Source organism: Ahaetulla prasina, chromosome 2, assembly GCF_028640845.1.
Source record: "Ahaetulla prasina isolate Xishuangbanna chromosome 2, ASM2864084v1, whole genome shotgun sequence".
Classification (NCBI taxonomy): Eukaryota; Metazoa; Chordata; class Lepidosauria; order Squamata; family Colubridae; genus Ahaetulla; species Ahaetulla prasina.
This window is the reverse complement of record NC_080540.1, coordinates 291,733,924-291,757,497: the sequence shown is the minus strand read 5'-3', so window position 1 is coordinate 291,757,497 and position 23,574 is coordinate 291,733,924. Positions and strand designations below refer to the sequence as shown.

Below are 23,574 nucleotides of genomic sequence, written 5' to 3'. Positions count from 1 at the left end.
GCTGCAACCGTTGTTAAGTGCCAATAATGTGGGTCACGATCATGTGAACACAGGGGTGCTGGCTGCAATGGTTGCACATTTGTGGGCCAGTTGTAAGATGTATTAGAAAGTTTTGATTAAAGAGAACTTGGGAGTTTTATATAAAGAAATATATTTGACATCAAACTAGATCAGTGGTAGTCAACCTGGTCCCTACCGCCCACTACCGCCCACTAGTGGGCGTTCCAGCTTTCATGGTGGGCGGTAGGGGTTTTGTCCGATACTGAAGCACTTTCCTTTTTTTTAATTTAATTGGCTTTTTTAAAAAAAAATTCACAGCCTTATTTAAAAACATTTTCATTAGGTTTTCATAAAATTCCCCGTGACAATTTAAATTTCTGAAAATATACTATTTGTATCGCCCGCGCCTAAGTTTAGTTCACGTTACGGAAGTGAAACTAAATGGCGCTATAGTGCGACCGCAAACAAAAGAGCCTCGTCCCAGAATAGCTCGCGCATCTCCCCCCACACTACCCAGCTGTAACAGACAAGCAGAGCTGGTAGCCGGCGCCTCCCCCCAACCCAATCCACGACGCGCAAGAGGCATGCGCAGACGATGATACACGGCGCATTACTGTGGAACCGGTGGGCGGTTAGAAAATTTTACTACTAACAGAGATACAAAAGTGGGCGGTAGGTATAAAAAAGGTTGACTACCTCTGAACTAGATAGTCAGGCCAACAGGAGCGTCATGAGGTAAATCTCAGAGCACACAGAGGAAACAGAAGAAAAAGGCGGGAAAAAAGGGAACCTCCCCCTCCACACCCATAACAACCAATCACAGTGCAGATTGCCTCACGCAGGAGCCAGCCGTCTCCAGTCAATCAACTATAACTTGTGTGTTCTTTCTGGCTCATTGTACAACCTCACAGCTCCAGCTACTGAATTTTAAAATCTTAACAATTTACAATGATTATATAGCATCCCGGGGTTTTGGGATTGTCATTTGCAACCTTCCTAGGGAGCTTCTGACAAGCAAAGTCAATGGGGGGGTGGGGGTGGGGGCGGGAAGCCAGATTTGCTTAACGACCACTTGATTCACTTAACAACTGCAGTGATTCACTTAACAACTATGGCAAAAAAAAGTTGTAAGATCAGGCCTGCTTCATTTAATAACCTCCGTGCTTAGCACAGAAAGTTCTTTTTTTTTAATATATAAATTGATTGTTCTGTCATAGAGAAGAAAATACAGAACAGCAAAACCAACCAACCAAATGAAGCAAAACAAAAACATACATTCAACCCTAACAACAACAAAAATAGTGTACAAAAAAAGGAGGAAAAAGTGGTCAATGAAATTTAACATCTAACAGGTAGGATCCATCCTGGCTGAGTGCTGAAAGGAGAAAAAGCAATAAATTCTCCTCCTGTTTTACATATATATTATATATATTTCTTCCTATTTTACATCTATCTATCTATCTATCTATCTATCTATCTATCTATCTATCTATCTATCTATCTATCTATCTATCTATCTATCTATGATCTATCTAATCACTCTTTATCTATCTATCTAATCTATCATCTCTTATCTATCTATCTATCTATCTATCTATCTATCTATCTATCTATCTATCTATCTATCTATGATCTATCTAATTTATCCATCATCTCTTATCTATCTATCTATCTATCTATCTATCTATCTATCTATCTATCTATCTATCTATCTATCTATGATCTATCTTCTATCTATCTATCTATCTATCTATCTATCTATCTATCTATCTATCTATCTATCTATCTATCTATCTATCTATCTATCTATCTATTTATCTATGATCTATCTAATCTATCACCTGTATCTATCTATCTAATCTATCTATCATCTCTTATCTATCTATCTATCTATCTATCTATCTATCTATCTATCTATCTATCTATCTATCTATCTATCATCTATCTAAATATAAAATTGAATTATGAATTCCTGGATGAAATCAACAGGCTGAGGTGTTTTGGTCATGTAAAGAGAATTAAGGTTGACTTGTAGTACTGTTACACGAAGGAAGAGTGAAAGAGGGAGAGGAAGAGGGAGAAAAATCACACTAAGATGAGGTTGAGGAGATCCTCAGAAAGGGAAAGATGAGAAGACTGAACGACAAAATGCCACATATGAAGTGGCACATCAGGGATGTCCAACTTTGGCATCTTAAAAGCTTGTGGACTTCAACTCCCAGAATTCTCCAGCCAGCCATGTTGGCTGGGGAATTCTGGGAGCTGAAGACCACAAGTCTTTAAGTTACCAAGACTGGACCATCCCTACGGTAGATGAATCTAGATGGTTTGCAAGAATAGAAAGCTATGGAGAAATACAGTGCATGCTCTTGTCTGGGTTGTGTGTGAAAAAAGTTTTATTTTCTTTTTCATGTCTTATCTTTCTTTGACTTTCTCTTCTTTTCTGCACTATGTATCACATTTCTTTCCCTGGAAGGAGACCGTATGACTGGCATGTATGTGTATACAACCATCTCTATAAAGTTCTGATATACTGTGGTCAAAGTGGCTAATATGCATTACTCGTCCTAACCTTTACAACAACCTTGTACATCATGCTTTTTTTTTTTTAAATGTCTCTTTGGGTTGACCTGTGTGGTGCACTGTCTCTTTAAGGCTCTTGGCTCAGCAAATGGGAGCCTATAAATTAGTTCCTTGGCTTTTTTTCAGATGATCCATTGTCCTCTGCTTTCTTTGTGTCCTTGGGTTTCTGATAATAAATGTTTCCTCCCTCGACAACAATGAAAAAGCTTTGGGAGGTGCTTTGTATCTGCTTAGCTCTTCCAGATTAACCAGTGGGAGATCCTGGTTGGATTTCTCTTACCTTGGCAGAGATTGAGCACCGTGGCTTTTGTGACAAGTGTGGTTGTAAACACACTTTTGCTGTTGTGCTTCACTTAAGCTAGGGCAGGTGTCTGCAAACTTGGCTCTTTTAAGACTTGCGGATTTCAACTCCCAGAGTTCCTCAGCCAGCTGGCTGAGGAACTCTGGGAGTTGAAGTCCACAAGTCTTAAAAGAGCCAAATTTGCAGACCCCTGAGCTAGGGAGAATCAACAACAAAACGAGATCATGAAAGAGAAACTCTTCCAAAAAGATGTGGAGACTCTGGAAAGAGTGCAGAGAAGAGCAACAAAGATGAACAGGGGACTGGAGGTTAAAACCCATAAAGAACGGTTGCTGGAACTGGGTATGTCTCGTTTGATGAAAAGAAGAACTAGAGGTGACATGATAGCAGTCTTCCAATATCTAAGAGACTGCCAAAAAGAAGAGGGAGTCAAGCTGTTCTCCAAAGCACAAGAAGCAATGGATGGAAACTAATCGAGGAGAGAAGCAACCTGGAACGAAGGAGAAATTTCCTGACAGTGAGAACAATTAATCAGGCTTGCCTTCCGAAGTTGTGAATGCTCCAACACTGGAAGTTTTTAAGAAGAGGATGGACAGTCATTTGTCTGAAATGGTATCGAGCCTCCTGCTTTAGCAGGGGGTTAGACTAGAGGACCTCCAAGGTCCCTTCCAACTCTGTTATTCTTAGCTGGAAATTCCAGTGATATCAAATAGTACGTTTTAATACTCTGGAAAACCTGCTTTCCCAAGGGATTATGGTTTGTCACACAGTCAGCTAGATGTTTAGACTGGATTTGGCATTTTTATCTACCTATCAAGTCCTTCCCAAGGATCTGGGACAGGGAGATATGTATCTTTGATGCTATTAAAGTTATCGTTGGAGGGTGTAAGCTGTTATGTAAAATTGCCTTTTTAGAATAGAATAGAATAGAATAGAATTTTATTGGCCAAGTGTGATTGGACACACAAGGAATTTGTCTTGGTGCATATGCTCTCAGTGTACATAAAAGAAAAGATAGGTTCATCAAGGTACAACATTTACAACACAATTGATGGTCAATATATCAATATAAATCATAAGGATTGCCAGCAACAAAGTTACAGTCATACAGTCATAAGTGGAAAGAGATTGGTGATGGGAACGATGAGAAGATTAATAGTAGTGCAGATTCAGTAAATAGTCTGACAGTGTTGAGGGAATTATTTGTTTAGCAGAGTGATGGCCTTCGGGAAAAAACTGTTCTTGTGTCTAGTTGTTCTGGTGTGCAGTGCTCTATAGCGTCGTTTTGAGGGTAGGAGTTGAAACTGTTTATGTCCAGGATGCGAGGGATCTGCAAATAATTGACCAATGATGGTTTTTCTCAATGCCAATGTTGTTCAAGTGGGGTTCCAGGTGTTTTGGGATGGCACCCAAGGCACCTGTCACTATTGGTACTATCTTTGCTTTCTTTTGCCACAGTTGTTCCACTTCTATTTGCAGATCTTTCTATTTTTATTTTCTCCAGTTCACATTCGCTATCATATTATCCCTATTATTATAGGAATAGTGTGAGTTTGAGTATATCCCCTTTTGAAATAATACACACGTTTTTAAATTCAATTCATTCAGAATAGAGCTGGAAGGGACCTTGGAGGTCTTCTAGTCCAACCCCTTGCGCAAGTGGGAGACCCTATATGATTTCAGACAAGTGGCTATTTAGCCACTTCTTAAAAACCTCCTGTGATGAAGCACCCACAACTGCTGAAGGGAAGTTCTTCCATTGATTAATTGTTCTCATTGTTAGGAAGTTTCTCCTTACTTCCAAGTTGCTTGCCTCCTTGTTTAGTTTCCATCCATTGTTTCTTGCCTTGCCTTCTGGTATTTTAGAAAATAAGTTGACCCCCCTCTTCTTTGTGGCAGCCCCTGAGATATTGGAATACTGCCATCATGTCACCCCTAGCCCTTCTTTTCTCTAGACTAGCCATCCCCAATTCCAGAAACCGTTCTTCCTATATTTTAGCCTCCAAGGCCTTTAATCAGAGGTGAAATTCAGCAGGTTCTAACAGGTTCTGGAGAACCGGTAGCGGAAATTTTGAGTAGTTTGGAAAACCAGCAAATACAACCTCTGGCTGGCCCCAGAGTGGGGTGGGAATGGAGATTTTACAATATCCGTCCCCCAGGAGCGGGGAGGGAATGAGGATTTTGCAGTACTTCCCCTGGACTGGGGTGGAAATGGAGATTTTGCAATATCCTTCCCCTGCCACGCCCACCAAGCCATGCCCACAGAACTGGTAGGGAAAAAATTTGGATTTCACCCCTGCCTTTAATCATCTTAGTTGCCCTTCTCTTCACTTTTTCCAAAGTCTTAACATCTTTTTTGTAATGTGGTGACCAAAACTGGATGTAGTATTCCAGGTGTGGTCATACTAAGATTTTATGAAGCAGTACTAATACTTCACATGACTTCACATGATTTGTGCCAATGCGCCTAGAAATGTGACCTGCACTTTTCAAAATGGTTAGTTTAGATCTATGTGTGATGATATAAGATCTATATCTGATCATCCCTTTATTGGTCACATTGGCTTGGGTCCTGGGTATTGTAGTTCAGTGCATTATCTCAAGTTAAAACGAATTAAAAGGATAAAACCTTACTGAAAACTGGGAATGAGGTGGTTCCTTTGAGCACTTGGAATTCCTGTTCAAGCCTCCTACGCCAATCGATCTGTTCAAACAAGACCTTCTGAAGTTCTTCTAGACCAAAGAGGAAAAAGAAAAAAGAAGAAAAAAAGAATTTTGTGAGCATACGGACTCTTAAGACCTAACGTTCACAATTACAAAAGGAAAAAATATTTTGGCAGCTTAAGGGTGGCTGCAGCGTGCCTTGAGCAGCTTTGGATAGATTTTGTGCAGAAATCCATGAATACAAATCAATGCAATATATTATTTTAAAGTATTATAGCCCAGTGTCGTATATTGATTGATACATATGCATTAATCTCAATTATAGCCACACAAAAGGTCCATATATTATTCATATGTTGCTTGTCAAACTTAAAATATGGTTGGGAGTAAAAAACATATATTACCCTTAATTGTCTTGATATTCCGCTAAAACAAAAGTCAGCCTCACTAAGAGTTTTGCATCTATTTATTGTTTATAAAAATCCCCCACCTTTTTTACCTTTTCCCATGTTTTCCATGTCCTTTTTCAGAGAATGGGGTTCGCTGGGTTCCTGGATGGGGTCACCTGAATGAAAAGAGAATTATTACTATAAAAGAAATATTGAGACTGTCATTTGTACCTCTATAACTGTTGGGTTTGGCACAGCAACCAAACAGGACAGACATAGACTTTAACGGGGCGTTAGAACTGCAGGGGAAAAAAAAACAATTGCAAACCACCTGCTTTCCATTGTGGATCTGTACATGGCATGAACCAGAAAAAGGCTGAGAAAATATCTACAGACCCCTCATATCCTGGACATAAACTGTTTCAATTTCTCCCCTCAGGACGCTGCTATAGGGTATTGCATGCCAAAACAACTAGACCCAAAGATGGTCTTCCCACCCTGCCATCACTCTGCTAAACTTTTAATTCCCACAGCACTGTCTTAGGGCTACAGATATTTACCAATGTAGTAGGCTGTATTGCTATTATCCTTCTCATCTTTCCTACTATTTTCTCCTATTGGTATCTTATGATTAATGATTGTATCTGTGATATATGATATATGACCTATCATTTTATTGTTTGTGTGTACACTGAGAGCTTCTGCACCAGAGACAAATTCCTTGTGTCTCCAATCACTCTTGGCCAATAAAGAATTCTATTCTATTCTATTCTATTCTATTCTATTCTATTCTATTCTATTCTATTCTATTCTATTCTATTCTATTCCATTCCATCCCATTCCATTCCATTCCATTCCATTCCCCCATCCCATCCCATCCCGTTCTTATTGCTTTGCACCATCTACCAGGCTACATTTGATCAAGTCAAGTGTTTATAGTAGTATCCTTTGAAAGAGTTCAAAACATTTGCGCCCCTTTCTGGACCGGGATGCCTTATGCACGGTCACTCATGCTCTCATCACTTCTCGTCTGGATTATGGCAATGCTCTCTACATGGGGCTACCCCTGAAGTGCACTTGGAGACTCTAGTTAGTCCAGAATGCAGCTGCACGGGTGATTGAGGGAGCTCCACGTTGCTCCCGGGTAACACCACTCCTGCGCAGTCTGCACTGGCTACCTGTGGTCTTTCGGGTGCGCTTCAAAGTTCTGGTTACCACCTTTAAAGCGCTCCATGGCTTAGGGCCCGGGTACTTACGGGACCGCCTGCTGTTACCTTATGCCTCCCACCGACCCGTACGCTCTCACAGAGAGGGTCTTCTCAGGGTGCCGTCCGCCAAGCAATGTCGGCTGGCGGCCCCCAGGGGAAGGGCCTTCTCTGTTGGAGCACCTACCTTCTGGAACGAACTTCCCCCCGGTTTGCGCCAACTATCTGACCTTCGGACCTTTCACCGGGAATTAAAAACTTATTTATTTATCCAAGCGGGACTGGCTTGATTTTTTAGATTTTTTAAATTTTTCAAATTTTTAATTTTGAGTAATTTTATATGGGGTATTTTAGGCTGGGTCAATTTGATGGTTTTAATTTGGCCATTATTGAATATGTATTTTAATTTTATATTTTAATTTTGTATATTTAACTGTTTTAATTTTGGCTGTACACCACCCTGAGTCCTTCGGGAGAAGGGCGGTATAAAAATTTAAATAAATAAATAATAAATAAATAATTTAAGACAGTGGCTAAATTTTGATCAGGTAATTGTGACCATCAGCTTAAATTTTCTGACCTTTTTCTCTCAATATATCATATTGCATTCTTGCAAAATAGCAAAACATGTTCAGAAACGTTCCTGTTTAAGCCAACTCTGTATGACTCCAGAGGGCAACATGTCAATCATGCATTATTTATTTTTTTGCAGAATCCACCTTAAGTGGCAAAGATATCTACAGGGGGATTTCAAAATGACCACGATGGCAGCCCGGATAGGCAAATGATTTACACCCTCCAAAGAGAAATGAAAATATTCTTAGGTAAAATCTCAGGAAAAAAATCAACAAGAAATATAATAATTTAATGAAATCTATGCTTGTAGCAGCAAAAATAAATTTTGCTCAACATCAGAAGAAAGATTCTATTAATATCCGACGGGTAGCCTAAATTTGAAGGACAGACAACAACACAAAAACTAATGGTTAACTGAACAATAGAAATTGTAACTTAAAATTAGAACTGCAGAAAAAACAATTGCTACCAACCTGCCTGCCACTGAGGACCTGTATACTGCATGAGTCCAAAAGAGGGCTGTGAAAATATTTATAGACCCTTCACATCCAGGACATAAACTGTTTCAACTCCTACCCTCAAAACAACGCTACAGAGCAAGAATAGCTAGATGCAAGAACAGTTTCTTCCCGAACGCCATCACTCTGCTAAACAAATAATTCCCTCAACACTGTCAAACTAGTTACTAAATCTACACTACTATTAATCTTCTCATCGTTCCCACCACCCATCTCCTTCCACTTATGACCGTATGACTATAACTTTGTTGCTTGTATCCTTACGATTTAAATTGATATTGATTGGTTCCTGATTGCTTATTTGTACCCTATGACTATCATTAAGTGTTGTACCTTAGAATTCTTGATGATCTTTTCTTTTACGTACACTGAGAGCTTATGCACCAAGACAAATTCCTTGTGTGTCAAATCATATTTGGCCAATAAAAAATTCTATATTATTCTATTCTAAAATGTAAGCAAGAATGGTTACTCTTCATGCAATACACAGCACACAGCAGGGCAAATACAATCCCAATCAAAGTTCTAATGGTTAGGGTTAAATGTCTAAAATAGGGGATATTAGTAGTTGTGCAAATTATGTTAGAAACTGAATAATTCCTTTTCTTTTTTTTCCTTTATAGCTATTTTGGGTATTTTAATTTTTGCTAAACATAATTTGCTTAACTATTTTTCCCATTTTATTAAGAGATTATAGATAGGTAGGTAGGTAGGTAGGTAGGTAGGTAGGTAGATAGTGTCAGATTGCCTCCGATCAATACTCAAGAAAGAATAACCCTGACTCCATTTGTTTATAGAGAACAGTAACTTTTACTGAGCACGTCAGATAGCAATAGAAGCAAAGCTAAAACTGGAAATAGATATGGCTTACAGATACATTTCCCCTTATTCAGCCCTCCTCCCTCCAAAAGTCAAACCATTCTAGTCCATTGTCCTTCTCCTCCTTGGCCACGTGGTACTTCACTTCTGATGTTATTCCTCTGTCTGTCTTCTGGTTGGTATGCCTGGCATGCAGAGCTCGTTAAAGCTGCACGTGTCTTTTATGTTTGAATCCTTCTTCTCTCCTCCTGTCATATGACAGCCGGAGCGTTTAAAGGGGCCATCACCCCATTAGCCACACATAACAACAAGTAGCAATAAAACATTTAATGAAATGATAAAACAGTTAAACACTCTACTAAGTAAATAAACATTTAAAGTAATAAGCGGAGGCTGACAGATAGATAGATAGATAGATAGATAGATAGATAGATAGATAGATAGATAGATAGACAGATATAGATATCTGTCTGATCTGTTTCTTATCTATCTATCTGTCTGTCTGTCTGTCTGTCTATCTCTACCTCTATTACCTATCATCTCTCTCCTATCAACGATTCATCCGTCTGTCTGTCTGTCTGTCCGTCTATCGCAAGATCTGTCTGTCTGTCTGTCTATCATATCGCAAGATCTCAAATGGACAGCTAACATCAAAAACATCATTAAAAAAGGACAACAAAGAATGTTCTTTCTGCGCCAACTCAGTAAGCTCAAACTGCCCAAGGAGCTGCTGATCCAATTCTACAGAGGAATTATTGAGTCTGTCATTTGCACCTCTATAACTGTCTGGTTTGGTTCTGCAACCCAACAAGAAAAACACAGACTTCAGAGGATAATTAGAACTGCAGAAAAAATAATTGCTACCAACCTGCCTTCCATTGAGGACCTGTATACTGCATGAACCAAGAAGAGGGCCGTGAAAATATTTACAGACCCCTCGCATCCTGGACATAAACTGTTTCAACTCCCACCCTCAAAACGACGCTATAGAGCACTGCACACCAGAACAACTAGACACAAGAACAGTTTTTTCCCGAAGGCCATCCCTCTGCTAAACAAATAATTCCCTCAACACTGTCAGACTATTTACTGAATCTGCACTACTATTAATCGTTTCATAGTTCCCATCACCAATCTCTTTCCACTTATGACTGTATGACTATAACTTGTTGCTGGCAATCCTTATGGTTTATATTGATATATTGATCATCAATTGTGTTGTAAATGTTGTACCTTGATGAACGTATCTTTCTTTTATGTACACTGAGAGCATATGCACCAAGACAAATTCCTTGTGTGTCCAATCACACTTGGCCAATAAAATTCTATTCTATTCTATTCTATTCTTCTATTATGCAATAGAGACTTTATTCTAAACAATCAGCTCAAGACTGAAAACTAGTTTGATATACCGTATATACTCGAATATAAGCCGATCCGAGTATAAGCCGAGGTCCCCAATTTTACCCCCAAAACTGGGGTAAACTGGGGACTCGAGTATAAGCCGAGGGTGGGAAATGAGGCACCTACCGGTTGGGGAAACCCTCCCTCCCTCAGCTGAGAAGGCTGGCGGCTCCCCCGCCCCGCCCTCTCACTGCACCGGCAGGGCTTCCGTCCGGTAAAATGTGAAAAAAAGAAAAAAAAAAACCTCGAGTATAAGCCGTATATACTCGAGTATAAGCTGAGGGGCTTTAAAAAAAAAAAAAACTCGAGTATAAGCCGTATAGACCTGAGTATAAGCCGAGGGGAAGTTTTTCAGCACAAAAAACGTGCTGAAAAACTCGGCTTATACTCGAGTATATACGGTAATCTAATATTGTATCCTATTGCATACACGATAGATAGTTCTTAACTTATGACCATAATTGCAACCAGAATTTCTGTTGCTAAGCAAAATGGTTGTTAAGTGAATTGTGGCCAATTTCACATCTTTTTGCCATGGTTCTTAAGCAAATCCCTGCAGTTATTAAGTGAATAATGTGGTCATTAAGCATATCTGGCTTCCCCCATTGACTTTGCTGATCGGATGTTGGCTGGGAAGGTCACAAATTGCAATCATTTACCCTGGTTTGCTGTAACTGTTGTAAATATTTGCCAGTTGCGAAGCAGCCAAATTTTGAGGGATGCTGGAATGGTCATAAGGATGAGGACTGGTTCTAAGCCCTTTTTTCAGTGCTGTTGTAACTTTGAACAACCACTGAATAAATGGTTGTAAGTCAAGGACTTCTGGTAGATATAAGCAGACGATTTAATACCATACCATATGCTACTATTAATGCTAGAGGTTTTTTTTAATTAATTAAATTAGTGGATTAATCCATTAGAGTGTGAATAACTGAGGAGAGTCAATGTTAGTTACTGTTGCTGTGAGTCATAAACATATTTTGGCTCATCAAGAGAAGCTATCTCTAATGTGTTACTATTATAAAAAAAAGAAAATGATCAACAATTACTGTGGATTGCTCTTTTTTGTTTTAACATAACATCAGTGTTGGAAGGGACCTTGGAGGCCTTCTAGTCCAACCCCCTGCCCAGGCAGGAAACCCTACACCATCTCAGTCAGATGGTTATCCAACATTTTCTTAAAAATTTCCAGTGTTGGAGCATTCACAACTTCTGAAGGCAAGTCGTTCCACTTATTAATTGTTCTAACTGTCAGGAAATTTCTCCTTAGTTCTAAGTTGCTTCTTTCTCTGACCAGTTTCCACCCATTGCTTCTTGTTCTACCCTCAGGTGCTTTGGAGAATAGTTTGACTCCCTCTTCTTTGTGGCAGCCCCTGAGATATTGGAACACAGCTATCATGTCTCCCCTAGTCCTTCTTTTTGTTAAACTAGACATACCCAGTTCCTGCAACCATTCTTCATATGTTTTATCCTCCAGTCCCCTAATCATCTTTGTTGCTCTTCTCTGCACTCTTTCTAGAGTCTCAACATCTTTTTTACATCGTGGCGACCAAAACTGGATGCAATATTCCAAGTGTGGCCTTACCAAGGCATTATAAAATGGCACTAACACATAATATAATATTATAATAACACATGCCTGTTTTGTTTATTAAATTCTAAAATTATCTTACGTTTCCATCACTTCATGGTAGAAAATGGCATTCCTCTTGAAGTTTTGGTAATATATTGTATATTTAAATATAATTGATAGAGTAATTAAAAGGAAGATGCTTAATCAACTGGAAGTTGTTAATGGGTCGGCAGCTCATATTTCAATGAATATGAAAGATATGAAATTTCCTTCCTGCCTCCCAGAGCCTCAATTAACATCTTCTTTCTTTCAGGTGGAAAAGATTCACAAGGGGTTAGATAGAAGAACCTCACATCAAAGGATAACTGCGGAGAAAAATACGACTATCTAATTTTTGAAGCAGCAAGGAACTGTGTCTATCACACCAAACAATAATTGGTCTGAGGTACTTTCTCCAAAAATTTGCCTTTGGTTGAATGTAAAGTTACTTTTATTTATTTATTTATTATTTAGACTTTTATACCGCCCTTCTCCTGAAGGACTCAGGGCGGTGTACAGCCAAATTAAAAATATACAATATACAATATTAAAACAACAAATTAAAATAACATATTATATAATGGCCGAAAAATTTAAAAGTTTAAATGTAAAACCATCAGATTGACCCCAATAAAACACAGTACCCCAATTTAAAATTATTAAAATTCAAATTTCAGAATTTAAAAATTAAAAATTAAAAATTAAGCCAGTCCCGCTTGGATGAACAAGTACGTTTTCAATTCACGGCGAAAGGTCCGAAGGTCAGGTAGTTGACGCAAACCAGTGGGAAGTTCGTTCCAGAGGTAGGTGCTCCTACAGAGAAGGCCCTTCTCCTGGGGGCCGCCAGCCAACATTGCTTGGCGGACGGCACCCTGAGAAGACCCTCTCTGTGTGAGCGTACGGGTGGGTGGGAGGCATAAGGTAACAGCAGCCGGTCCCATAAGTACCCGGGCCCTAAGCCATGGAGCGCTTTAAAGGTGGTAACCAACACCTTGAAGCGCACCCGAAAGACCACAGGTAGCCAGTGCAAACTGCGCAGGGCGGTGTACAGCCAAATTAAAAATATACAATATACAATATTAAAACAACAAATTAAAATAACATATTATATAATGGCCGAAAAATTTAAAAGTTTAAATGTAAAACCATCAGATTGACCCCAATAAAACACAGTACCCCAATTTAAAATTATTAAAATTCAAATTTCAGAATTTAAAAATTAAAAATTAAAAATTAAGCCAGTCCCGCTTGGATGAACAAGTACGTTTTCAATTCACGGCGAAACGTCCGAAGGTCAGGTAGTTGACGCAAACCAGGGGGAAGTTTGTTCCAGAGGGTAGGTGCTCCTACAGAGAAGGCCCTTCCCCTGGGGGCCGCCAGCCGACATTGCTTGGCGGACGGCACCCTGAGAAGACCCTCTCTGTGTGAGCGTACGGGTCGGTGGGAGGCATAAGGTAACAGCAGGCGGTCCCGTAAGTACCTGGGCCCTAAGCCATGGAGCGCTTTAAAGGTGGTAACCAACACCTTGAAGCGCACCCGAAAGACCACAGGTAGCCAATGCAAACTGTGCAGGAGCGGTGTTACCCGGGAGCAGCGTGTGGCTCCCTCAATCACCCGCGCAGCTGCATTCTGGACTAACTGAAGCCTCCGAGTGCACTTCAGGGGTAGCCCCATGTAGAGAGCATTACAATAATCCAGACGGGAAGTGACTAGAGCGTGAGTGACCATGCATAAGGCATCCCGATCAAGAAACATACAACCAGGGACCGTTCGACGTTATAATGGCACTGAAAAAAAGCATCATTTTTCACATGACCACTGCAGCATCCCTAGGGTCATGTGATAAGAATTCAGGCACTTGGCAAGTGGCTCATATATATGGTGGTTGCAGTGTCCCAGGGTTATGTGTTCACCTTGTGTGACCTTCTGACAAGCCAATGGGAAAGCCAGATTCACTTAACAACTGTGTTATTGTCTTAAAACCGCAACGATTCACTTAACAATGGTGCCAAGAAAGGTCGGAAAATGGGGCAAAACCAGTGGTGAAATGTAAAATTTGTTACTACCGGTTCTGTGGGCATGGCTTGGTGGGCGGGTAATGTGACTGGGTGGGCGTGGCCAACTTTTTTTTTTTTACTTTTAAAAGCATTTTTTTCTACAACTTCTTTGGCTGAAGAGGTTGTAAAAAATGCTTTTAAAAGGCTCTGACGATCCCAGCTGAGTTGCCTGATCGCCAGAGGCTTTTGTTTTCTTTTAAAAGCATTTTTTTTTGCCTTTAAAAGAAAAAAAAAAGCCTCTGACGATTAGGCAACTCAGCTGGGATCACCAGAGACTTTTAAAAGCATTTTTTTTACAGCCTCTTCGGCCAAAGAGAGAGGTTGTAGAAAAAAATGCTTTTAAAAGGCTCTGATGATCCCAGCTGAGCCACACGATCATCAGAGGCTTTTTTTTTTAACTTTTAAAAGATTTTTTTCAGCTGAAAAAATAAGTCGAGGACATATACCTGTATTGTAGTCAAATAGAAATACTATGTTGTTATAGCTAGACATTCTCAACCAAGTCTTACCAGCCCAGGGACCAGTGCTTCTCAATCTTGGCAACTTTAAGATGGGTAGACTTCAACTCCCAAAATTCTGCAGCCAGCCCAGGAATTCTGGGAGTTAAAGTCCACTCGTCTGAAAGTTGCCAAAGTTAAGAAAGACTGAGTGGGACCGATTCCAAATTCCAATGATCCTTTGGTGATGATGGCTGGGAATTCTGGGACCTGCAGCCCCAAGAAAGCCAGTACTTTACTCCTAGGAACTGAAAAATAGCTTTAATGGTGAAAAAAGGTAGAGAATGTCATAAAGAAATACATTTACTTAGTGTTATTTAAGATTCATAGAAGTAATAGCGCTTACTATAATTTTGCAAAGGGCTGAAGAATTCAGTGTCCCTTCCTAAATCATAAAGTACATACTATCTGTTTTCCACTCCATTAATGTGGAGTCTATTGTCATGTGAGCTCACACTGTTCCGGTATTAGATACGTAAAGCAACATTTAAGATGCTGAATTCTACCAAATCAGATTTATTGGTCACACAATTCCTAATGTCGCATACTCCATGTTTCTTCAATCTTATGGTCTCCGGAAATGTTGGGACTGCCAGATTTCCAAACCAATATGACTAAAAACTGAGAATGGCAATAGTAATAGCACTTAGACTTATATACCACTTTACAGTACTTTACAGGCCTCTCTGAGCGGTTTTTAGAGTCAGCGTATTGCCCCCAACAATCTGGGTCCTCCTTTTACCCATCTCAGAAGGATGGAAGGCTGAGTCAACCTTGAGCCTGGTGGGATTTGAACTGCCAAATTGCAGGCAGCCAGCAGTCAGCCTGCAGTATTGCACTCTAACCACTGCGCCACCAAGGCTCCCATGAGGATTTAGGATCTCAGCCGCAAAAAGATACACAACCACTAGGGGCAGCAAATAATTACAGTAAAGTTCTTGTGTATTAGGGCTGCCATCTAGCAGTCATAAGATACTTGCAGCCCAGATCCGATAGCCCTGTAGTGAGAGTGTTCAGGTGATACAAGTAGTTGAGTCCAACATTTCTGTTGCTAAGCAAGACAGTTGTTAAGTGAGTTTTGCCCCAATTTACAATCTTTCTTGCCACGATAGTTAACTTGTGTGGCCTGTGGCCTTTTGGGTGCGCTTCAAGGTTTTGGTAACTATCTTCAAAGCGCTCCATGGCATAGGGCCGGGCTATCTACGGGACCGTCTGCTGCCACCGATTGCCTCCCACCGACCCGTGCGCTCTCACAGGGAGGGACTCCTTAGGGTGCCGTCAGCCAGGCAGTGCCGACTGGCGACACCCAGAGGGAGAGCCTTTTCTGTGGAGGCTCCCACCCTCTGGAACGAACTTCCCCAGGTCTTCGTCAACTTTCCGACCTTCGAACCTTTCGCCACGAGCTTAAGACACATCTATTTATTTGCACAGGACTGGACTAGAATTTTAAATTTTAATTTGGTTTTAATGGGGTTTTATTATTTTTATTGCAATTTTTAATATTCGGCCTTATTTAATAAGTTTTTTTAATTGGTGTTTTATTTTGTATTCATATGTATGTTTTTACTAGGCTGTAAACTGCCCTGAGTCCTTCGGGAGATAGGGCGGTATACAAACGTGATTAAATAAATAAATAAATAAAGTGAATCACTGTTATTAAGTTAGCAACACGGCTATTAAATGAATCTGGCGTCCCCATTGAATTTACTTCTCAGAAGGTCTCAAAAGGTGATCACTGACCCGGGACACTGCAACTGTCATAAATATGAGTCAGTTGCCAAGGACCTGAATTTCGATCACATGACCATGGGATCAGTGGTGAAATCTGAACCGGTTTACTCCCGGTTCACTGGCTGCGCATGTGCAGTGAGCACCACGCACCATATGCAAGGTGCGCGCGCAGTGCACGCCAAAAGGAGGCATGGGGTAAGTAGAATAGCGCACGTGAAGGGGGGTGATCAGCTGTGGCGCTCGATCTTTTTTTTTTACTTTTAAAAGCAATTTTTTACAATCTATTTGGCCAAATAGGTTGTAAAAATGCTTTTAAAAGTAAAAAAATAAGCTCTGATGATCAGGCAGCTCAGCTGTGATCGTCAGAACCTTTTTTTTTTGCCTTTTAAAAGCATTTTTTAAAAGAAGCGAAAAGTGGGCAAGCAGGCAAGCGGGCGATTGGGTAGGCATGGGTGGTGGGGGGACACAGGGATTTTTGCTACCAGTTCTCCAAACCACCTGCCGCCATCGCTACCGGATCAGCCAATCCGGTCCGAACCAGGAGGATTTCACCCCTGATGGGGATGTTGCAATGGTTGTAAGTGTGACAAATGGTCATGTCACTCTTTTCAGCACTCTTGTAACTTTGGTTATTAAATGAACTGTTGTGTAAGTCAAGGGCTACTTGTATTGAGTTGGGATGACCAGCAATAGAGATCCACAGCCTCACTCAAAAGTCCTTCAATCCTCTTACTTGGATATGCCATAAATTGAACTGGTGTTGTGTCTGCGGGCCCCGAACCTGGCCTCCTGGCAGAGAGTGACTCGGAGAGTGAGAAGGAAGAGCCGACAGGTCTTCCCTCTGCAGGACCTTCCTCTCTGGCTCCGTTCCAGATTCCAGAGGCAGGCCAGGTGGAGGAGGAGGAGCTGATACAGCCTCTGTCCCCTGACCCTTCCTTCTCCCTGGCAACGCCCCAAGAGCCAGCTGAGGAGGATCAATCTTGGCTAGATGCAAGGCAGCGACCCCGAGGGAAACATGCACAGCAAAGGAAAGGGAGGGGCCGGCACAGGGAGTGCTGAGTCACGGAGCCACACCCCACAGGGTATAAAAGTGGGTGGAGCTGCCATTGGGCTTCGTGACGGACAAAAACTGACTTTTGGAAACTTTGGCTGCTTTATTGTGAGACTAAGGAATTGGCTTTTGGGATTTCTGTTTATTTCTGAACTCTGGGTTGCTCCAGCAACAGACCGCAGTTGCACTGAAGAGATAGGAGGACTTGGCAGGCAATCGCAGGTTCGTTGCCAGAACTGATATCTGTAGTAGGAATAAATTGCTGGCAAATACAGTCAGCTCGCGTGTCTTTTGGGTTGTGGTTGAGGGGGACAGAACAATTGGGTTCTTCTGTGTGCAGAGGGATTCTGCTGTTGAGTGTCTAACAGAACTTCAGATTCATTCTTCCAGAACTGCATATCTTCCAGGCTATATGGCAAATCACAGCTCAGACCGAGACAACCTTAGAAATCAGAGGATAATAAACCATCAGGCTATTTCAAACGATGCCTAGTACTGTATATAGCTAAGAGTACGGTACCAGATTGGGACTACAAGATCATACATGATCACAAGATGGCAGCAAAAGGCCTCTTCAGAATCCCATTGCCGCCATCTACTGGCTATTTTCAAGTTTTGCAATTCAAATATGGTATAATTTAAACAGTGATAGTGATATGCAAGATACTTATAAAACCCAAAAAGGAAATCTCTGCTTTGAGCAATTCAAAGTCTTAAATTTGACAAAAATAGGCAAGAAAGAATAGGAAGGAAGCAGTAGTATCACACAGAAGAATTGTTGCATTCATGTAGTAAGCTTAACCAAGCCATGTAAAAGCCTAGCAGAAATATCCACGCAATGGACTAAATTTGCTTAAAATTCTATGCAAACCGAGATTGTTTGATTCAACACGAGAACCCAGAATATGGGTCAACTGAGAAACCAGGCTAAGTATATTTGTGTTACATAAATGTTACATAAAATTTTACACGTAGACACTGTAAGTATGTTGGGGAGATAGGGTGTAGCAACCATCTGAATGATAGGGGAAATGCAACCATCTGAATGATCAGATAAAAGAGGGCTTAGCCCACAGCTTCATAATGGGCAGGGGAGAAAAAAAAATAGTCAAAAAGGAATCTCCCTAATTGTTCAGGCTGTAAAAGAGATAGCAGGAGGCTTGTATTTTCAGACTTGCAAAGATTCTGTTAAGATAGCTTTACAAAAACATCATTAAAAAAGGACAACAAAGAAAGTTCTTTCTGCGCCAACTCAGTAAGCTCAAACTGCCCAAGGAGCTGCTGATCCAATTCTACAGAGGCATTATTGAGTCTGTCATTTGCACCTCTATAACTGTCTGGTTCGGTTCTGCAACCCAACAAGAAAGACACAGACTTCAGAGGATAATTAGAACTGCAGAAAAAATAATCGCTACCAACCTGCCTTCCATTGAGGACCTGTATACTGCACGAATCAAGAAGAGAGCCATGAAAATATTTGCAGATCCCTCGCATCCTGGACATAAACTGTTTCAACTCCTACCCTCAAAACGACACTATAGAGCACTGCACACCAGAACAACTAGACACAAGAACAGTTTTTCCCCGAAGGCCATCACTCTGCTAAACAAATAATTCCATCAATACTGTCAAACTATTTACTGAATCTGCACTACTATTAATCTTCTTATCATTCCCATCACCAATCTCTTTCCACTTATGACTGTATGACTGTAACTTTGTTGCTGGCAATCCTTATGATTTATATTGATATATTGACCATCAATTGTGTTGTAAATGTTGTACCTTGATGAATGTATCTTTTCTTTTATGTACACTGAGAGCATATGCACCAAGACAAATTCCTTGTGTGTCCAATCACACTTGGCCAATAAAAATTCTATTCTATTCTATTCTATTCTATTCAATAAAGTAGTATTAGCTCATATAAGCTGCGGTGGCACAGTGGTTAGAGTGCAGTACTAACCAGGCTACTTCTGCTAATCACCGGCTGCCAGCAGTTTGACAGATCGAATCTCACCAGGCTCAAGGTTGAACTCAGCCTTCCATCCTTCTGAGGTAGGTCAAATGAGGACCCAGATTGTTGGGGGTAAGAGGCTGACTCTGTAAACTTGCTTAGAGAGGGCTGTAAAGCACTGTGAAGCAGTATATAAGTCTAAATGCTATTGCCATCTGTTCAGTCTGGAAAGGCTAACAGTGAAGTATACAGGAAGTACTCATTTAATGGCCACTTGTCTATCAAAGTTACAAGGGCACTGAACAAGAAAACGTATGACCTTAGTCCTTGTAGTTGCAACTATAGCAGCATGTCATGGTCATGCGATCATAGTCATGCTATCAAGTCACTTGTCTAAAATGGTACAAGTTCTCCTGCTTGAGCAGGGGTTTGGATTAGAAGCTCCCTTCCAGCTCTATTCCGATTGATTGATTAATTTGCAACCTTCCCTGCCACCTGTCCGGATATAAAGTCAACGGGGAAGCTGGCAAGGAAAATTGCAAGTCATTTGAACTCTCCCATCTCTGGCAACAGCCATTCCTGGTCCCACCACACCTTTGGGCCACCAGTACACTCTTCACCCTTCTTGAGTTTTCTTTGGCGAGGTTTTTTTTGGAAATAGTTTGCCATTGTCTCCTCCCTAGATCTGAGCGAAAGGGATTGGACCAAGCTCACCCAGGTGGCTTTGTGCCCAAGGTGGAACTAGAATTCACAGTCTCCCATTTTCTAGGGTGATGACTTATCCACTATACCAGGGATCTGCAAACTTGGCTCTTTTAAGACTTGTGGACTTCAACTCCCAGAGTTCCTCAGCCAGCTGGCTGGGAGTTGAAGTCCACAAGTCTTAAAAGAGCCAAGTTTGCAGACCCTTGCACTATACCAACAGTCTCTTTCTAAATAGACGCTTAAAGAGAATTTTTCATGCAGAACCTTGTGGTTCTAGTTCTCCAAGTTGCCCACTTCCAGTTTAGAAAGCTGAGGACAAAGAAATTAACAGAGCAAAAGTCACAGGTTTCAATATTTGGGTAAGGAAGAAGGTAGAAGAGAGTTTGAAACAATCAGTCACAACTTGGTGTCTTTGCAATAATTTGGAGTGAAACCTCTCCGTCTTCTAAACCAACATAGGTAGGCCTCAACTTACAACCATTTATTTCGTGACTGTTGGAAGTTTAAAAAAAGCACCGAAAAAAGTGGAAGGAGGGATGCTTGAGGGAAAGCAAAAGTAACTTTAGTACCTTCCTGAGACGCTGCTTCAAGATCATCCGGCTGGGAAAAGAAGGCAGCTGCATACCAACCATTTGAAGTGTCTGTTCTGAAAATATTTTGCTTGAACCTGATTGGTCATGGGGAGGTCAGCAATGGGAGGGAAAAGTTGAACTTATTTTGGCATGCCATTCTCAGTTCTGGATCCAATCACACTTGGCCAATAAACAATATTCTACTCTGCTCTGCTTTGCTCTGCTCTACTCTACTCAACTCTACTCTCTCTCTCCCCCTTCTCTGTATCTCACTCTGTATCTATGTCTCTCTCTCTCCCTCCCCCTGTATCTCTTTCTCTCCCCCCTCTGTCTCTCTCTCTTCCCCTTCTCTGTATCTCTCTCTCTCTGTATCTATGTCTCTCTCTCTCCCTCCCCACTGTCTCTCTTTCTCTCCCCCCCTCTCTCTCTCTCCTCCTCTCTCTTCTCCTCTCTCCCCTCTTTCTGTATCTCTTTCTCTCCCCCCCTCTCTGTATCTCTCTCTGTATCTATCTATCTATCTATTTATTTATTTATTTATTTATTTATTTATTTATTTATTTATTTATTTATTTATTTGTTCGTACTTTTATACCGCCCTATCTCCCTAGGGACTCAGGGCGGTTTACAGCCAAATAAAACATATATATATATATACAGAATAAAACATTAATTTAAAAAACTTATTAAATAGGCCGAATATTTAAAATAGAAATATAAATAATAAAACCCCATTAAAACCAGATTTAAAATTTAAAAATTCTAGTCCAGTCCTGCGCAAATAAATAAATGTGTCTTAAGCTCGCGGCGGAAGATTCGAAGGTCAGGAAGTTGGCGAAGTCCTGGGGGAAGCTCGTTCCAGAGGGTGGGAGCCCCCACAGAAAAGGCCCTTCCCCTGGGTGTTGCCAGTCGGCACTGCCTGGCCGACGGCACCCTGAGGAGTCCCTCTCTGTGAGAGCGCACAGGTCGGTGAGAGGCATTCGGTGGCAGCAGACGGTCCCGTAAATAGCCCGGCCCTATGCCATGGAGCGCTTTGAAGATAATTACCAAAACCTTGAAGCGCACCCGGAAGGCCACAGGCAGCCAGTGCAGTCTGCGCAGGAGAGGTGTTACGTGGGAGCCACAAGGGGCTCCCTCTATCACCCGCGCAGCCGCATTCTGGACTAACTGGAGCCTCCGGGTGCTCCTCAAGGGGAGCCCCATGTAGAGAGCATTGCAGTAATCCAGACGAGACGTCACGAGAGCATGAGTGACCGTGTATCTATGTCTCTCTCTCTCCCTCTCCCTCTCTCCCCCCTCTCTCTGTATCTCTCTCTCTCCTCCCCCCTCTCTGTATCTCAGATTTCCAAGGCCAGGCGAGGAGTGACTGGGAGGGGAGGGCAAGGGGTGAGGCCAGCCAGTGATGGGACAGGGAGCCACAGAAGAGGTCCAAAAGAGCCACATGTGGCTCTGGAGCCGTGGGTTGCTGACACCTGTCCTAGTCCCTTGGCCAGCAAGACGATTTGGGAAAGTCTATAGGTCTGTTATATTTTGCAGAGGCAGGTAATCGATTTTGCTTCTCAGAAGGTTGTAAAAGGTGATCGCATGACCCCAGGACACTGCAGCCGCCATAAATGTGAGCCAATTGCCAAACGTCCAAATTCTGATCATATACCGCAACAATCGTAAGTGTGAAAAATGATCATAAGTCACTTTTTTCAGCGCTGTTGTAACTGTCACTAGATGAATGGTTGTAAGTTGAGGGCTACTTTATGTCTTTGAACATTACTGTTATTATTTATTATTACTTAGTAAATTTATATGCTGTCCATCTCACAGTTTGAGGCAACTCTGGGCAACTCCCCGCCTGTGTCACTTTGGTTTTGCAACTCACAATGGATTTTTAGCTTTTGTAAGAGTTCATCATGTCATCATAAATGCAGTAGCTGTTCATGTGCTACCGGACTATTTACAAGCTAACATTACTGTCTTGTGGAGAACAGGAATGAGATAAGAGGCAGAACATGGATTCAATCTCCAAGAAGCAAATGACCAGCTCCATCTATGATGGCTGCACAAAATATGATTTGGGATGCCTGTGGAGATTCTCAGCCACCCAGGTCATAGTTGTCTCAAAGGTTGCTTTTCTTCTTCTTCAAAAGGCAAATAGACCATTGTTGTTTTTTTTATCCTTTGAGGAAGAAGAAGAAGAAAACGTTTTGCAGATGAACCGATGAAGCTTCTTGGATGAGAAGCGAAACGTTTTCTTCTTCTTCTACCTCAAGAGGGGGGGGAAAGCCAGAAGAAAAAAAGCACCTTTGAAATAAAATGGGATGATGATTAGACAAAGAGAAAAAGAGGGAGAGAGAGAGAGAATATGTTATGACTCCCTAAGCTTTTGAAAGCATCAGTTGTGTCTCTTGAAGAAGTCCCTGGTCCTTAAAAGCTTACTGCCATCTAAGTAGAATTAAAAGATTTTCCAAACTCTCAGATATATTTCGGTATGACTCGATGTGACCGATCTCAGATAAATAGGGCAGACAGACAGATGATAAATATCCAGAACGGTGTTTCTGATTTCAGTAAAGGAAAATATTCATAGCCCAGGGTTGAACCATAGGGTTGTTGGTGCTCTCTGAGCTTGGTTATCTTCTTGCAGGCATTTAATCACCCAAACCAGGTAACGTGGTCAGAGCTAGCCTAGTTTGGCTAATGAAATGTCTGCAAGAAAACAACCAAGTTCAAAAGGCACCAAGGACCCCTTGTTTCTGATTTTTACTCAGTCTTTAGCTTATCATAACGTGCCGCACAAGAAATTAAGCAACACCTCCAATCGACTTAATAATTCCCTCCATAATATTTTGATACTTAATATTTTTGTACCTTATGATTTATCACTTCGTTGCTTGTATGTACACTGAGAGACAAATTCCTTGTGGATCCAATCACACTTGGCC

At 41.3% G+C, this 23,574-nt stretch overlaps 1 protein-coding gene across 1 annotated transcript in view; it reads right to left on the bottom strand.

Annotated features, from left to right (window-relative positions):
* SKOR2 (SKI family transcriptional corepressor 2) overlaps positions 1-23,574 on the bottom strand; it is a 46,071-nt gene that overhangs the window by 10,038 nt on the left and 12,459 nt on the right. Inside the window, exons 5-6 of the mRNA XM_058168107.1 lie at positions 6,048-6,113; positions 5,519-5,617 (exon numbers count right to left, since the gene is read on the bottom strand). Of these exons, the coding sequence (XP_058024090.1) occupies positions 5,519-5,617; positions 6,048-6,113 (165 nt within the window). The remainder of the gene's footprint in view (positions 1-5,518; positions 5,618-6,047; positions 6,114-23,574) is intronic.